Genomic DNA, 14511 nt, shown 5'->3' with positions numbered 1-14511 from the left:
GTAAAATCTTCCAACACAACCAGAAAACCACGATCTAATGAATTAAAATGAACATTTATATTTGTTCCAACAACTGATTTAACATAATTTGTTAAAAACGTATTATCTTGTTGTTGAGTTGTGCAACTTCTTCTGTCTCATGTATAATGAAGGTAAATAAAAGATCAGGTCAGATAGAAACAAGCCTTCCTGTAATAATTCACTGTTTAAAGCTGTTTAATATAAAATATTGACCTGATCTCATATAAAAACAATCCAGGAAACTTTAAGAGGCTTTTTTGGTCGTTAATCACAGTTTTTTACAAACCGAAGCAGCAGTTTGTAGTTTTTCACCAGTTTTAAATCTGTGTTTGTGGAGAGTCAGACCGTGGAGGTTAGTAAAAACAAACTCAAAACAAAACTATCAAAATAAATGTTACTACCAGTAGAACAAATACAAAAAACTGAAATCAATCATACAAGGAAAAGGTGCAGGAAGTGTTTGGATCAAAATCTTGTGTCACTTTCGAGGCTGTGACGAATAGAACCATTAAAACCTGCCTGGTTCTGAACAGACACACTCCATCTAGTGGTGTAACAGTGCACACAGAAGTAGGCAGAATGCTCAGTGTCACATTTGCTGTTGTAGTTTATTTACAAATATTAAAAACTACAAACTGTCAATCATCTTCAGCCTAACGCAGAAGAAAACCACCTTAATGTCGCTTCGCTAACTCATGCTCAAGTCCAAAAGGTTTATTTTACATATTTAAAATACATTTAAAATCATTATCATTCCACTACCAACAGTACAATGATGACCGTTGCCATTAAATGAAACATATTGCACAGCCTGACTTCATATTTTTTCTTCATCTTAAATAGTGCAAAAGGGATTTTTTTTTTTAACAGGAATGTTCTAGAGCTTCAGTCGAAGAACCAAAATTTACTTTGTACAGTGAACTGCCGACATGTTGAACAAAATCAAAATGGAGGAAATAAATCCAACTTTGTCCGTAAAATAAAATAATGATAATAATAATAATAATTACAAGGCAGAAAAACAACAACAAACAAACAACAACAAGAGGAATAAACACACATTTCTGTATAGATTGCCACAGACAACAAAATAAATCTTCTCCACTGCGGAGAACGGGGCCGAGTCCACCTGAATGCCCCAGGTGAGCGATTATTCGTTCCAGAAAACGGTAAAAAGAAAAAAGAAGTTTACAAAAAAAAAGAAAGAAAAAAGTGTTAGAAACTGAAATAAGAGTCTGGTTTTAGCTCCACATGAGTGTCAACGGTTTTTCTGTTGTGTTTCCAGAGTGAGCTACAGGTTACAAGAGTTTCTATCCAGTCTATTCAGCTCTCATTTACATTTGTCAGAGTCTGTGTGTGTGTGTGTGTGTGTGTCTGTGTGTGTGTGTGTGAGTTCATGTAGTTGCCACGGAGCCGTCAAGTGACAATGGCTCAGAATTACAACTGTCGCCGACACTGCTTGACGGACAGTAAGAGACCAGTTCTGTACCTTTTACCTCCGAGGAGAAGAAAAAAAAAAAAAAATCTCCCGTGAGGTCCAAAAGGGAGGGGGAGAAGGAGGGAGGGGATAGGGAGGGAGGGAGCAGGGAGTTAGGAGGTGAGGAGAGAGGCAGTGAGTAACGAGGGAGGGGTGCCGACTCCAAAAAAACAAAAACAAAAACAGGTAGACAGTTTCGTCACCTCATTTCTCATCGAGCAGGAAGTGCGTCTGTCTGCGGGGAGAGAAGTGCTGGTGGGTGGGATTGTGGAGGGGGGGGGGGGACTTACTTGATGTTGTTGGCATCGGCCACCGCCGCTGAGAAGGAGGAAGTGGAGGAAGAGTCTTTTATGGACTTTGCGGCCGGGCCCAGGACGTGTCCTGGCACCCAGCCCTCAGCGGCGGGAGACTGGATGTTGGCGGGACGGTAAACAAGGTACATGTTCTGCTGGTTGGTGGCCAGGATCTGCACCCTCTCCCCCTGACTGACGCAGATCTCGTTCTCCTTGAGCGCAGAGTAGTTCTGAGTGACCAGCATGGTGGAGGAGACGCCGTTGCAGCCACCGTCGGTGTCCTGAGGAGGAGGAGGAGGAGGAGGGGAAAGGATGAAGTAAGGAGAAGGGAGATGGAGGAGAAAGTGGAGGAAGAGAGGATGAGGATAATTGAGGACAACATGAAGGAGCGACTACGTGGGTTGGATAACAGTCCTGCTGCAGCCGACCCCAAGCTGAGGAGGAGCAGAGGGAGGCCAGGAGGGAGGAGCAGGAGGACGGAGGACAACAGCGACCTGTTCACTTTATTTTGACACCAACAGGAACTAAGCAAACTACGACGGAATCTTAAAGGTCGATGAGTGAGATCCTTTGCACTCCAGTAACTCATCCACATCTATTTTCTTTCAAACACATCTGGAGAATACAAATAGAAAACCTGTAATGTCATGACAAAATGAAATACGAACAGTTTCTGCTTCTGGTTTGTAAAAACTTCAAATAAAAGTTAACACAGACGGAGGAAACTGAACCTGAACTACTCATCATCAACGTCTCCTTCCAGAAACATGGTCCTGGTTTTTCTGGATTATCTACAGCAAATAAAACTATCTGCCGGATTAAAACCCACATGGATTAAATTGAGACTTTTAAGGTCACCGTTCTGTCCGGTTGTAAAAAAAGTAGAGAAACGCCTGAGAGCTCGAGACGCTGTTAATAACTGTTCAAAGTAGGTCAGGTATGATCCTGAGCTGTATTCTGCGACACCTGCAGTAGCCCAGATTCTAACCTTGGCTCTGAGGAACAGGTTTTCACACTGAGCCCAGAGAACAGGTGCATCGTGGCCTGATTCTCCGAGCGTCTGCTGCAGTCTCTGGTTCACCTCTAAGAAAAGACTAAATAAAGACCAGCTGCATTTCTCACAATCAGGAAATACCTCAAAATTATAACACGTGTTACAGATTCATGCAAATCAAACAAATATGCAGAGCTGAGTATTCTGTAGAATTTAGTTCCCATCTGTCACGCGTGTGCCGGCTTTTTATGGAAAACTCACCCTGGGGTCGAAACACGACGATCCCCCGTTGGAGGTAGACACTTTCATCTGGCTCCTCCCTCTCTCTGTCTCCTTGTCACCGATGCCCACGGCGGAGGAAGGCCGGCTGTGGGAGGACATGCCGGGCCGGTTTCCAGAAGACGAGCGGTTTCTGGTCAGCGACGAGCTGCCGCCCCCGCCGCCTTTCTCCTTCTGGTACTCGATGGGAGACTGGAGAGCTACGATCACACACAGACACATTTAGATTTCAGCTTCGAAGGTTTTAGGAGGGATCAGTCCACTGTCCCTTTTTTGGCCGTTAAAAAGTAAATGTTAATAGATGTTTATATTCTGCCTGTGTTTCCTCACCAGACAGGAAGTTGCTCTGAGCGTCCAGAACTTCCTGGATGTGTTGGACCCAGATTTGCTTGATGTCGACGTTGGCCGCCTGCAGCGTGAAACGCTCAGATGAGCCGCGACATGACAAGACGAACTTGCAGGGGTCGTTGTCCACACTTTCCTCCAGACCGAGGAACGACACCTGAGGAGGAGAGGAGGAGAGGAGAGGAGGAGAGGAGGAGAGGAGAGGAGGAGAGGAGGAGAGGAGAGGAGGAGAGGAGCAGCCTCGGGTGATGAACGTTTATAGATTCATAGAACATAATAACTCAAATTATGACTCATACACTACAACTATCAGTTATCACTCGTGGACGATGACCCTCTGTTCACCTTGATGCTCTTCTTGAACTGGTATCTTTGCGTGGACGAGCCTTTCCTGAGCAGCTCGCTGAAGATGACGATCTGCTCGAAGAGGAAAACTCGTCGTTCTTTGGAGCGCGACAGGACGCCGGCGTCCTGCTCCGTCACGAAGAAGGTTTCCTGCTGCAGCAGTTTGCCCTGACTGATCAGTTTACCCTGTGGGGAGACGTGGTCGAGGTCAGCGACTCGTTCGGACCTGATGAAGTTTCACGGTTGTTTGCAAACAGATCAGACGAACAAACCTCGTATCCCTGCAGCCGACCCAGATTCATCATGTCATTACACAGTTTAGGGACCTGAGACATTAAATCTACTGCTTTCTGTGAGACACAAAGAGATTCACGTCAGTGTCCGCCACATCGACAGAACGGATATTTCGGAACCATAAATACAAACGTGCTTTCACCTCAATTTGCTCACAGTCGATTCCTGCCTTGAGACTGTACTTCAGGAAGTCCTGAGAAGAAAACGTTTAACACAAATTCAATTCAGCTCATGATAGTTTCAATACATCATCTCACCCTGAAGGTCACACAGACGAGACAATAACATTTCACTTAGATGTATTTATAAAAAAGTTTCTATCAACATTAGGATCTCAGTCATTTTATTTTTTATCGAATCATGATTGCACATTAAACTTATATGAAAACGAGGTGTTTTGCTTGTCAGAGTTATGTCTTCATGTGTGATACCTTCAGTAGCAGCTGGTATTTGGTGATTCTCTGGATTGGTTTGATGAGGAAGTCGCTGATGCTCAGTCTGGACTGGATCTCCTGCTGGATTCCCTGCAACACAAACACCAAACAGACTCGTAACGCCTCGGTTTCATTCACGTTAAACATCACATGCACCGGAGAACACAACATTCAACCGACTGAAATCCTCAGATGATGCACAAAACACTGCTCCAGAATCTATGAATCGATATAATTACAGGGCTGGAGGTCTCAGATGATGTAAAACCAGAAAAACAAAGTGACACAAAGAGTCGAAACTTCTCTCACATCAAAGTACGTGTCGTATTCTGCTACGATGAACTCGGACTTCGGCTTGTTCTGACAATAAACCACGTACATGTGGAGTCTTCTCTCCTGCAACACAGACACATGAGTTATTTAACCAAACGTATTAAATATATATTGTTGAGTCGTCATATTGTCGCAGAGAGCTCAACTCACGTGTTTGATGAAGAGCTCCGGCAGGTGCTCGTTGTCCTCCAGACATTTCTCCAGCTCTCCTACGAAGAAACTGACAGAGACAGAAGATGGATGTTATTCATCAGCGCCCGTCCCCTGTTCGGGCCCAGTCCCAGTGTTCGGACACCGATGTGGAGCTTACTCTCTGTGCCAGTCGAAGATCTGGTGGATGTTCCCGAAGACGATTTTGTCTTTTCCTTTCATGTCGTCGGGGAAGCCCTTCTCCTCGATTTTCTTCATGAAGCTCTGCGGGGTCAGAAGAGCTCAGTTAATGAAGATGATGAACAACACCAGAGCCACGGAGGAATATTCCATATCCAAGTACTCGGTAGAAGTAAAGCGAGCGTCTCACCTCCACCACGATGCCCAGATCTTTGACGTAGTCCTTCTCTGTCTGAATCAGCTCGTTCAGCACAAACCTGAGCAGAAGAAAACAGATCTCTGTTACACACCTGCTGGAGAGACAGCGAAAGACACAGCGCTTGTACATCTACTGGTAATACTACCTGATAAAAGCTGTAGTAGAAGTACTAAGCAGAGGGCGGTAATGGAAACACGCTTCAGTACTCACATTCGTCCTCTCATAGCTTTGGCTATCTGCTCCAGCTCGGGGTTCCGCGGTTGGACGGGAGTGGTTTGTTCAGGCGGAGAGGGCAAGTTGAAACCAGGGTACGCTCCTGGCTCCAGAGTCTGAGGAGGAGAGAGGCGGTGTCATGAAGTCAGCCGCAAACTGAGCTGTTTAAATAAAACATCTACGCATCTCATTCTACAACATGAACAATGTTCTACATCCTCTGTCTTCAGACATTATGTCATCATGTCGTGACACAGAGGGCAGCAGTGTGTGTTCAGTGTTGAGTCCTTGAATATTAAACACGGAAATCTAAAGACGGAATATTCAAACAAACACTGAACACAGATAACTACTGGATCACGATAAGTATATGATGTGTCTGTCTCTCAGGGGGACCCAAGGCTGCTTCACAGAGTTGGGAAAAATAAAATAAGACAAGGAATCTCATAGTTTCATACAGTTGATCCCAAAGTTCGACTCAAATACTTCAGATTATTGTCAAACAAAATGAAACTGAACCTAAACTAACAGAAGAAAAATTACTGATACAAATTTGGATTTTAGCAACAATCGGAGTTTGTCAAATAAAAGTGACACGTCTAAATGATTGTGTAAATTAAAACAACGAGAGGGTTCGATCCTCGTCTCCCACGTTCTGCCTGTATCCCCTGAGGGCTGCGAGTGAATGAGTGACATGTGGTGGAGACACAATGAAGCACATTCAGGCCAATTACACAAACTACTAAAGACACAAACACATCACACCACCAATACGCACACAACATGCATGACTGGTGATACACTACACATATTTACTTTGGAATTAACTTGGTGAAATGAGCCCGTACACTTCATGCATGATGCGTAAACTCCGTTCACACGCGTGTGTCCCAAGCATGCGCACAATCCTACACACACACACTCACTCACCATCTTGGTTTTAACCAGTTTTTCTATGGCGCTAACCAGCTCTGCAGCGCTGGGCACCTCAGAGGACGACTGCAGAGACGTTAGCAAGGACGAAGACTGAGAGGAGGAGGAGGAGGAGGGCGGAGAGCAGTGTTAGAGGGATTGGAAGGAGAGGAGAGAAGGTGGGGAGTCGTGAATAAATGAAAGGAATAAACAGCAGGGAAAGAGTTAGCAGAGTTAGCAGAGGAAAGCAGCAAACCAGAGCAGAGCTACAGATGAACATACTGCAGGATTTATATCAGAATTAAAATAGGAGAATTAATAGTCGACGGTGAAGCTCTGATACTGGAAACTACTGAGAAACAAAACCTAATCAAATAATAATGAGAAGAAGTTAAACAAGGTCTCTGATGGTTTTAAATGGGATAAATTCAAGACTTTTAAAGACGATAATGAACAAAATAAAAAGTAGAAGTCAAGATAAAAAATATCACCATTTGAGACTTCGCACAAACCAAAGTATGAAGTTGTTTCTCATCAAATCAACACAAACGAGACTGAACACAACAAAGTTTAGTCTTTGTTAATAAAAGAGGCAGAAGCTCAGTTGATCCGCTCGGATGAAATAAATGAAATATATCCAGAGATGTGTTGAGATCACCTCCCCTCCAGCCCCCTCTCACCTTCTCATCCTGAGCGGAGGGGTCCTTGATGATCTCCATGGGGGGAGGCAGAGGAGTGTGGGCCTCCTCGTCCTGCTCCTCCTCGCCACCGCTCTGCATCCCGGAGGGCGTCTTAGAAAGGAGGTTACCGTCCTTACTGAGGACCCTCTGTGGAGGAGAGACACAGAATCACATCACCGATCAAACCGATTGATCGTAATGAAGCTTCTGATGAGTCACGATCACTCATATTTATTTCCATTTAAACTTCCTCTTCCCTAAATTTCCATTGAATTACCAAATAAATGAGTAACATTGTGAGAAGATGAGTCATTTTCCTTTGTGAAGTTCTGATGAATCACAGATAAAACAATCCTCGTGGTTAGAGTCAGACTTTATGAGTTAGTTCAACGGGTCGAGAAAGAAGAAGAAAGAAAATCCTCTGAACTTGTGAGCTAACGCTGAAAAACTCATTCCAATAAAAAACTTAATTTGAGCTTTGAACTGTTAAAACCGTATTTGTTTAATTTAAAAAGTTTAAATGGCAAAAGAACCATTAACAACAGAGGATGTGGAAATTAACAAAAGCTTAGGAGGTGTTTCATATCCAAGAACAAACTTTCTTTTGTTTCTTGTGTTTGTAGTTGAGTTTGAAAGCCCTGTGTCGATTCTGTTTTAAAATGCAGCTGCTCACTGTGTGGCTGCAGAGGGCGCTGTTGCTCAGTTAAAGTAATAGTGCTGCTTTAATGTCAGCGGCCGTCAAACATTCACGCATCATTTACCACGTAAACAGCTGAAACCCGCTCTGTAGAATCTTGTTGTTTACCTCATCGATGTTGTCGTCCTGCAGAGCGAGGTCGGGCTGTCCGAGGTCGACGCTCTTCCTGTTTTCCTCTCTTCCGGATCCTGGACCTGTCAATCAGTCCAACACGTCGTTAGTCACGTCAATCACAGGGACGTCAAAACACAGCGGTATCACTGGGTTCAAGGATGAACGATGTGTTGAGCAACAAATGAAATTAAAAAAACAAACTTCTGCAGGTTAGACATCCTGATTTTTGTCCTGATGAGTCTAAAACGACAGAACACGTTTACCTTTATTTACCTTTACCGTTAGTGTTAATTACACGTGTGTGAGCAGGGACTTAGATGTGTGACGTTCCGTGGCGTCTGTAAAGTTCCAGTGCCTGATCTTAACCACACTTGTGTGAAAACATGAATGCAATGCTGCTGAGCAAAGAGACACACGTTCCATGGTGTCAGTGGCATGTCATCACCGCCGTTGTGTACGTGTGTTTGCGTCTCACCCGTCTTCTTCTGTTTGTTATTGGGGAGCTTCTTGACGGAGCTGCCGTGGCTGAGGCGGCGGACCGGGCTGGTCAGCCATTTTCTCAGAGTGTTTCCGGAGCGTTTGGGTCCCGGGGAGCTGGACTGCAGGGAGATGAGGGACGGCTGCGGCTGCAGGTTGGCCACTGACTCCGTCTTCCCATCGGAGCTGCTGACTGGATAGTTTTCTGAAAGAATAAAATCACATTTTAAACAGATGTCACCAGGCCCCCTCGCAAATACACGTTTCAGCTCAACAGACCCACATGAGTTCCTTTATGACTAAATCTGGTCAGCAGCTGCTCTCATGTCACACACAGGCCTCAGCTAATAACACTGTCGAATCCAACACACGGGATTAGAGATGAATTCCCTCTTTCCCTGCTGCTGCGCTGTGATCGTTCAGAGTTCTGTTCATCCTTTAATACTTCGATGTCAATAATATGAGGAAATACGAGTTTCAATTCCAACATTTCAGCCGAGAGGCATGAAGTTAAAATTTAACCAGGAAGAAATAAATATCATCGCACACATTCTTTCACTGACATTAAAATCACATATTTAGAATCACAGAGAGTAGAATCAGTTCAAACACTTTGAACCAGTTTGTCTTGTTGTCATCCTACAGATTCCAGAGAGAAAGAAAGCTGTGTGTGTGTGTGTGTGTGTGTGTGTGAGTGTGTGTGTGTGTGTGTGTGAGTGTGTGTGAGTGTGTGTGAGTGTGTGTGTGTCAGTAGTCATGTGTCAGGAGAGCGGTGGATCAGCTGCACTCACACACAGCTGGGACCCATTGGCTGCGGATGCTGTGGGGTTGTGGAGTATAAATGTGTGTGTGTGTGTGTGTGTGTGTGTGAGAGGAAATGAAAGGTTAAGGGTCGGCAGGATCTCCTGAGGAGTTCTCCTCTACTATGGGTGTCTCACTCATTCTTTTTATTTACCTTCAATTCTCTTCGTCTTCATCTCTGATCTGCTTTTTATTTGACTTTTGTCTTCAACTTGTACCAAAATAATCTGCTGAGCTTCAGACACCAAAGAAAAAAAACATGATACTGTTGATAAACTTCTCTGCACAACCGACGGTAACGTCACTTTCACTTCCCCCGATCTGGCAGAACGAGGCGGAGCAGGTCAAAGGTCAGCGGTGCCAACAACAATCAGTAAAACCAAGAAATATTAACCCACGGTGGTGATATCAGCTTCTAACGCTCATTTAGTTTTTAGATTTCCTTTTTCAATCCATTTACTGTTTATTAAACATAAATTAAATATGGTTTGTTTATTTGAATAGTGTCTGAATAGAATGTTTTCCTCATATCTGTGTCTGACTGAGACTTTTCCCGACATCCACCTCCATGTTGTGCAGCCCTGCGGGTTAATGAGTCAGTGTTAGTGGTAGTTTAAGTTGTTATCAGACTGTGTCAGCAGCGAGCTCCAGATAAAACTCTGCAAAACAGCAGCCAAGGTCACGCTCTCTTACTGAGGTGCTGTTTCTCTCATGACACACAAAAACATGGTGCACAGAGTGCGGCGCACTGCTGCTGGATATATATACTCGTTAGTTGTGTGCATGACCTGTTGTGTACATGCAAATGATATTGGGAATACAACAATAGTCAATTCATTGTAATAGATGTGAAGGTGTAACCTTACCGAGGACATGCACACACCAAAGGCCACAGTGCATTATGTACAACTGTATTTCTTCATCTGCAATTATTATTTCTTGTATTTCAGTATTTTGGAACTTGACTGACCGATTGTTGCTCTTAATTGAAGTTTGACTTGATTCTGCTCAGGAGTGATTAATGTAAAGTGGCTCGTTCCTTTTCCTCGACTCTCGTTGATGCTAATTTAAATGAGTTTGTCGTGTTTTCATGGGACAGAGACGTCAACCAGCTCCATCAGCTCAGTCCGTACTGAAGTTAATCAAACACCTGGATTCCTCCTGAATCTTCACACCGCTTCAGCCACATTCTCTCGCTCTCTTCTTTTGACATCTGTTGTCACTCAGTCCCACAGTTTCACTGGTTACTCGCTTAAGTGCTATTGAGCAAATTCAGCCATGTGAGGGAAACACGTCATAGGTCATTTCTTCACGTGTGTGTGTGTGTGTGTGTGTGTGTGTGTGTTTTCAGTAGATTCAGTGAGTGGCCTTGACAGCTGGCTGACCACTGAAACTCATTAAGGAGTTAAGAGCGCAGAGAAACTCTAACACACACATTCTCACACACAGCTGACTGATACGACGTCACTGCTTCAACCTCTCCTCCTCCTCCGTAATGAGGCAGAACCAGAGCGTGCTGCAGTCAGCTGATCACCACTCACACCTGTTAAAGTGCGACACCGTACCTGATTCCTGGCCTCGGAGACGACAGCACGACGCTAAGTGACTGAAGTGTGGAGTTTCAGACACATCAGAAAAAGTGACTATACTCAAAAACATTAAGAATAAAAATCCAGCAAACACCAGGGTTAATTATCATTCTGCACCGGAGTGAATCTGGAGAAGCACTTTGTGAAACAAGTTGTTTCGCTCCTTTTGTCGTTTTGTTTCTTGAATAGTGTCAATGCTGGCATCCTGGTGTTCGAGCGCCCCATCTAGAAAAACACGGCCCGACCCAGGTGCCGATGCGTCATTTGGAAAGTTGCAAAAACATCCAGTGCACATCTGTTCTGCAGTAAACAAAAACAAATCCAAAAAAAGATCTTGACACAACGAGACAACCAACAACCAAACTAAATGTAGGAACATTTTTAAATTGAGACCACACAACAGAAAGCACTGGCAGAATCAAGACACTGGGCACAACGATGTTTCAGCTTCAAAAAGCAGAATTCCAAACTTCTCAGTCTTTGTTTTATTCATTTAAGGTTAAACTAAAAAGAGTTGTTAATGCAGATTCATGTTCATTGTCATCAAACTACTTAAAAGTCTTTTACACGCGGATCAGAACAAAGAAAAACTACAAACACTGTGTCATTTGTAGAAGAACCAGACAATCGGCCCTCGATGTGTCTTTGTCTCACATTCCACATTTTCAGTCACGATAAGCAGAAGGAATGAAGAGACGACCTGACGTGACACAACCTCACACGTGCCTTTTATTGGACGTCTTGAGTTGTTGCAGAAACCACCACAGCTCATGTCTCTGGCCTGACATCGTTCAGTTTAAAGACCCTTTAAGAAAGCTCACTAACATCTGTCTGCAGTGGGAAAGAACACAATCTGCATTCACTCCCGGGTCGATCGGTTCCGATCGGCAGTGACGGAAACATGGCACTCGGAGGGGGGACGTGCCAATTTCTTCTTTTCCAGCACAAAGTAATGACACCCATCACACTCAGCACGGAAATACCCATGAATGTTTGTGCAAGTTTAGTTTTTCTGCATCTGTGTTTTGGAATTTAAAAACTGGTTTGTGTTACGTCTTGTATTTTTGTATTTCTTCCCGACAGCGACACACAAACTGCGTTAGTGCTTTTATAACAAGCGAATTGTGTGTGTGTGCAACAGAAGACTGCAGTGTCACAGCGATGGGAAGAGTCAGGTGAGACCAAACAAGGAAGCTCTTGTTCTGCAGCCGACAGTCGGTCTACTGTTAAAATCCACATCACTCACTATCTTTAATCACACACGCACAGACACACACAATGAATGGTTCTATTGACGAGAGCATAGTGAATCTCAGAACCATTGAGCTCTGCACACATGCACGCACCATCGCTCCTTTTTTTAAAATACTTGACTTCATGTTGTTTTGTCTCGTGTGTCCGAGACCATTTGAAACTAGAGAGTCACTCAGCAGACCTCAGTCCCGTATATTCAAATCAATAATGTGTATAATGTGTTTCACAGAGAATAAACAAAGTACTGTCATATTTGTACATGTGAAAAATATTGAACACTGTAAATGTCTTTTCATCGAAGCGCCTTCTCTCCTCCCATCATGCTTTTTGTCAATGACGAGAAGAGACAGTAATCTGGGAAGATTACATTCCTCTCATACCTCTCTCTCTCTCTCTCTCTCTCTCTCTCTCCTGTGCCGTACATATCCGACGACATGCTCAACAACACAAACTACACAAACCTAATGACTTCTGATGGTGACTGTGTTACTACGCTAACACTCTATCGATGAGACGGTTCGGTTTCATTCAGTGAGAAGCTAATGTCGAGTTTAGCTGCAGTGCGAGACGACAGTAAGGTTCAAAGTGAAATCAGTAAAGATAAAAGCTAATGTTTCTTCTTTCATCTCTGTCTTTTCCTCTTCATTTTACACTCCTGTCAAAATGACGATCTAGTGTAGAGGACTTTGCGATGAAGGTCAAGACGTGAAGCGACGTGTAAAAACGGAGAATTGTTTGCAGCGTGCGTGCGAACATCTGATTTTGTCCCTCCGGGTCCAAAGGAAGTTACAGATTCACTTAAGACTTCACAATATCACGAGCAGGTTACGTAAGAGGCTGTTTCATTGGCGTATGAATTACATCACAACACAATCAACAGTTGTAGTACAATTAGTCATACTACAAGGAAACACACTTGTTCCCAGGGTTCTCTGTTAGAATATCAAACAGGCGAGAGTCGTCTCGTTACAGAAATCATCCGCCGCCAGGCGCCACATTCAACACTTCAATAATATTCAAGAAAATAAAAGTCGTAGTCTCAAAAATCACTAAATTATCTCGTAGGTTTTCATTTTCGTTCATCAACAAGTCAGCGTGGTGAGTAAGCAGCGTGTTCATGAAACACATCGTAACTAACTCAGCCCCCGTCCGTCCACTTCAGTCCAGAGTTCTCAATATCTCAGTAAAAGCTGCTCTCAGGTTGATGAAGCTCAGAAAAGACCAAACGTTAGAAAACACTTTTTGGGAACTTGGTGATTTAGCTGGAAATACCCACAGAGGTAAATCAAAACTGAAACTGGAAGATGTTATGATCTAGAGGCACAAATGAGGAAATTTAGACGACTTACTTCTTGAAAATTCTAACTTTGGGCAAAATATATATAAATCCAATATTAGATTCTGTTCATCAGTCAGCTCTAATTAGCTGCAATTTAACTAAGAAGGCTTTTTTTTTTTAAATCACTTTCTTTAAAATTGTGAGACAGGAAAAAGAAAATGTTTTGTTTGATGCGATCAAATCAAACCTTTTTAGAAACTGATCGGTTGTGTCGCTCTGCTGCTGCTGAAACGTCGCTCCTCGTCACTGTGACCACACGTCCCCGATAAACTATTAAAGAACTGGACCTCATTTAAAACGGAGCTGAATGAACTGAATCACAGCTGATGAAGCAATGCGGAGTTAATGCTGTTTCAACAGTCACCTCCTCCATCACTGCGGGTGAGGAGGTGCCTCCGTGTGTAAATGTGATTGTGCCTCATGAAAAACAAATGACTGAGTCTTTCCTGACGCCAGAGAGAATAAATGCAGCACTTCACACAAACTGTACGAACTCTGCTTCACAGCGGGACTGAAGGCTGATGCACGCCTCGACAGACTCATCACAGGAACCAGTCGAACCAGCCGAGCTCCGATACTCACACACGACGTCACGATTATTAAAGGTTTTACATATTTTGAAAATAGGATGGGCCATCGAGGGGAATGCTCTGCATGGGAAACAGAGAAGTGGGATCAGGGGGACGTTTCGTTTTCTGAAAATTTTCCTCGTGCAGCTTCACAGGAAGCCCCGGCGCTGCAGATGCAGTTTGATGACCCGTGACAGTGACCTTCTCTCAGTGGGACCTTTGGGTGCGCCCTCACGAGCCCTCGAGTTGGAAACAGTTTTTGTCACAGGTTCAAACACGTCCATTGAAACCAGTGAAAACTGTGCAGATATATCAGCGAAACCAGCGTAACCAGTTCAGCTACATACTTCAGCCCGTGCAACCGCTGACAAGTTCAGAGACCCGGAGGCCAAAGTCCAGCGTCCGTCCAAACACAGAGAGAGCGCAGTTAACGTTTAGCTAACGATAGCTGGATGCTAATCTGCACATACGCACGATGCATGTGCTCTTAGAGCTGCAGGCCACGGAGAAACAGCAGACTTG

General features: G+C 44.0%; 1 protein-coding gene across 11 annotated transcripts in view; it reads right to left on the bottom strand.

The window, feature by feature from the left end:
- The window catches only part of kalrna (kalirin RhoGEF kinase a), a 100750-nt gene that overhangs the window by 11350 nt on the left and 74889 nt on the right, over positions 1 to 14511 (bottom strand). For 5 of the 11 annotated variants that reach the window (XM_069532410.1, XM_069532414.1, XM_069532416.1 and 2 more), the window contains 16 exons: positions 8436 to 8642; positions 7955 to 8040; positions 7150 to 7296; positions 6488 to 6583; positions 5555 to 5673; positions 5336 to 5402; positions 5126 to 5229; positions 4966 to 5035; positions 4792 to 4878; positions 4480 to 4572; positions 4191 to 4241; positions 4027 to 4104; positions 3755 to 3940; positions 3395 to 3566; positions 3047 to 3264; positions 1789 to 2072 (listed from right to left, as the gene is read on the bottom strand). In XM_069532410.1, the coding sequence (XP_069388511.1) occupies positions 1789 to 2072; positions 3047 to 3264; positions 3395 to 3566; positions 3755 to 3940; positions 4027 to 4104; positions 4191 to 4241; positions 4480 to 4572; positions 4792 to 4878; positions 4966 to 5035; positions 5126 to 5229; positions 5336 to 5402; positions 5555 to 5673; positions 6488 to 6583; positions 7150 to 7296; positions 7955 to 8040; positions 8436 to 8642 (2065 nt within the window). The other 6 variants (XM_069532411.1, XM_069532417.1, XM_069532420.1 and 3 more) reach the window with 3 other exon arrangements.

Source organism: Paralichthys olivaceus, chromosome 10, assembly GCF_024713975.1.
Source record: "Paralichthys olivaceus isolate ysfri-2021 chromosome 10, ASM2471397v2, whole genome shotgun sequence".
Taxonomy (NCBI): Eukaryota; Metazoa; Chordata; class Actinopteri; order Pleuronectiformes; family Paralichthyidae; genus Paralichthys; species Paralichthys olivaceus.
Note: the sequence above shows the minus strand (reverse complement) of the source record. Positions and strands in the feature narration are given on the sequence as shown.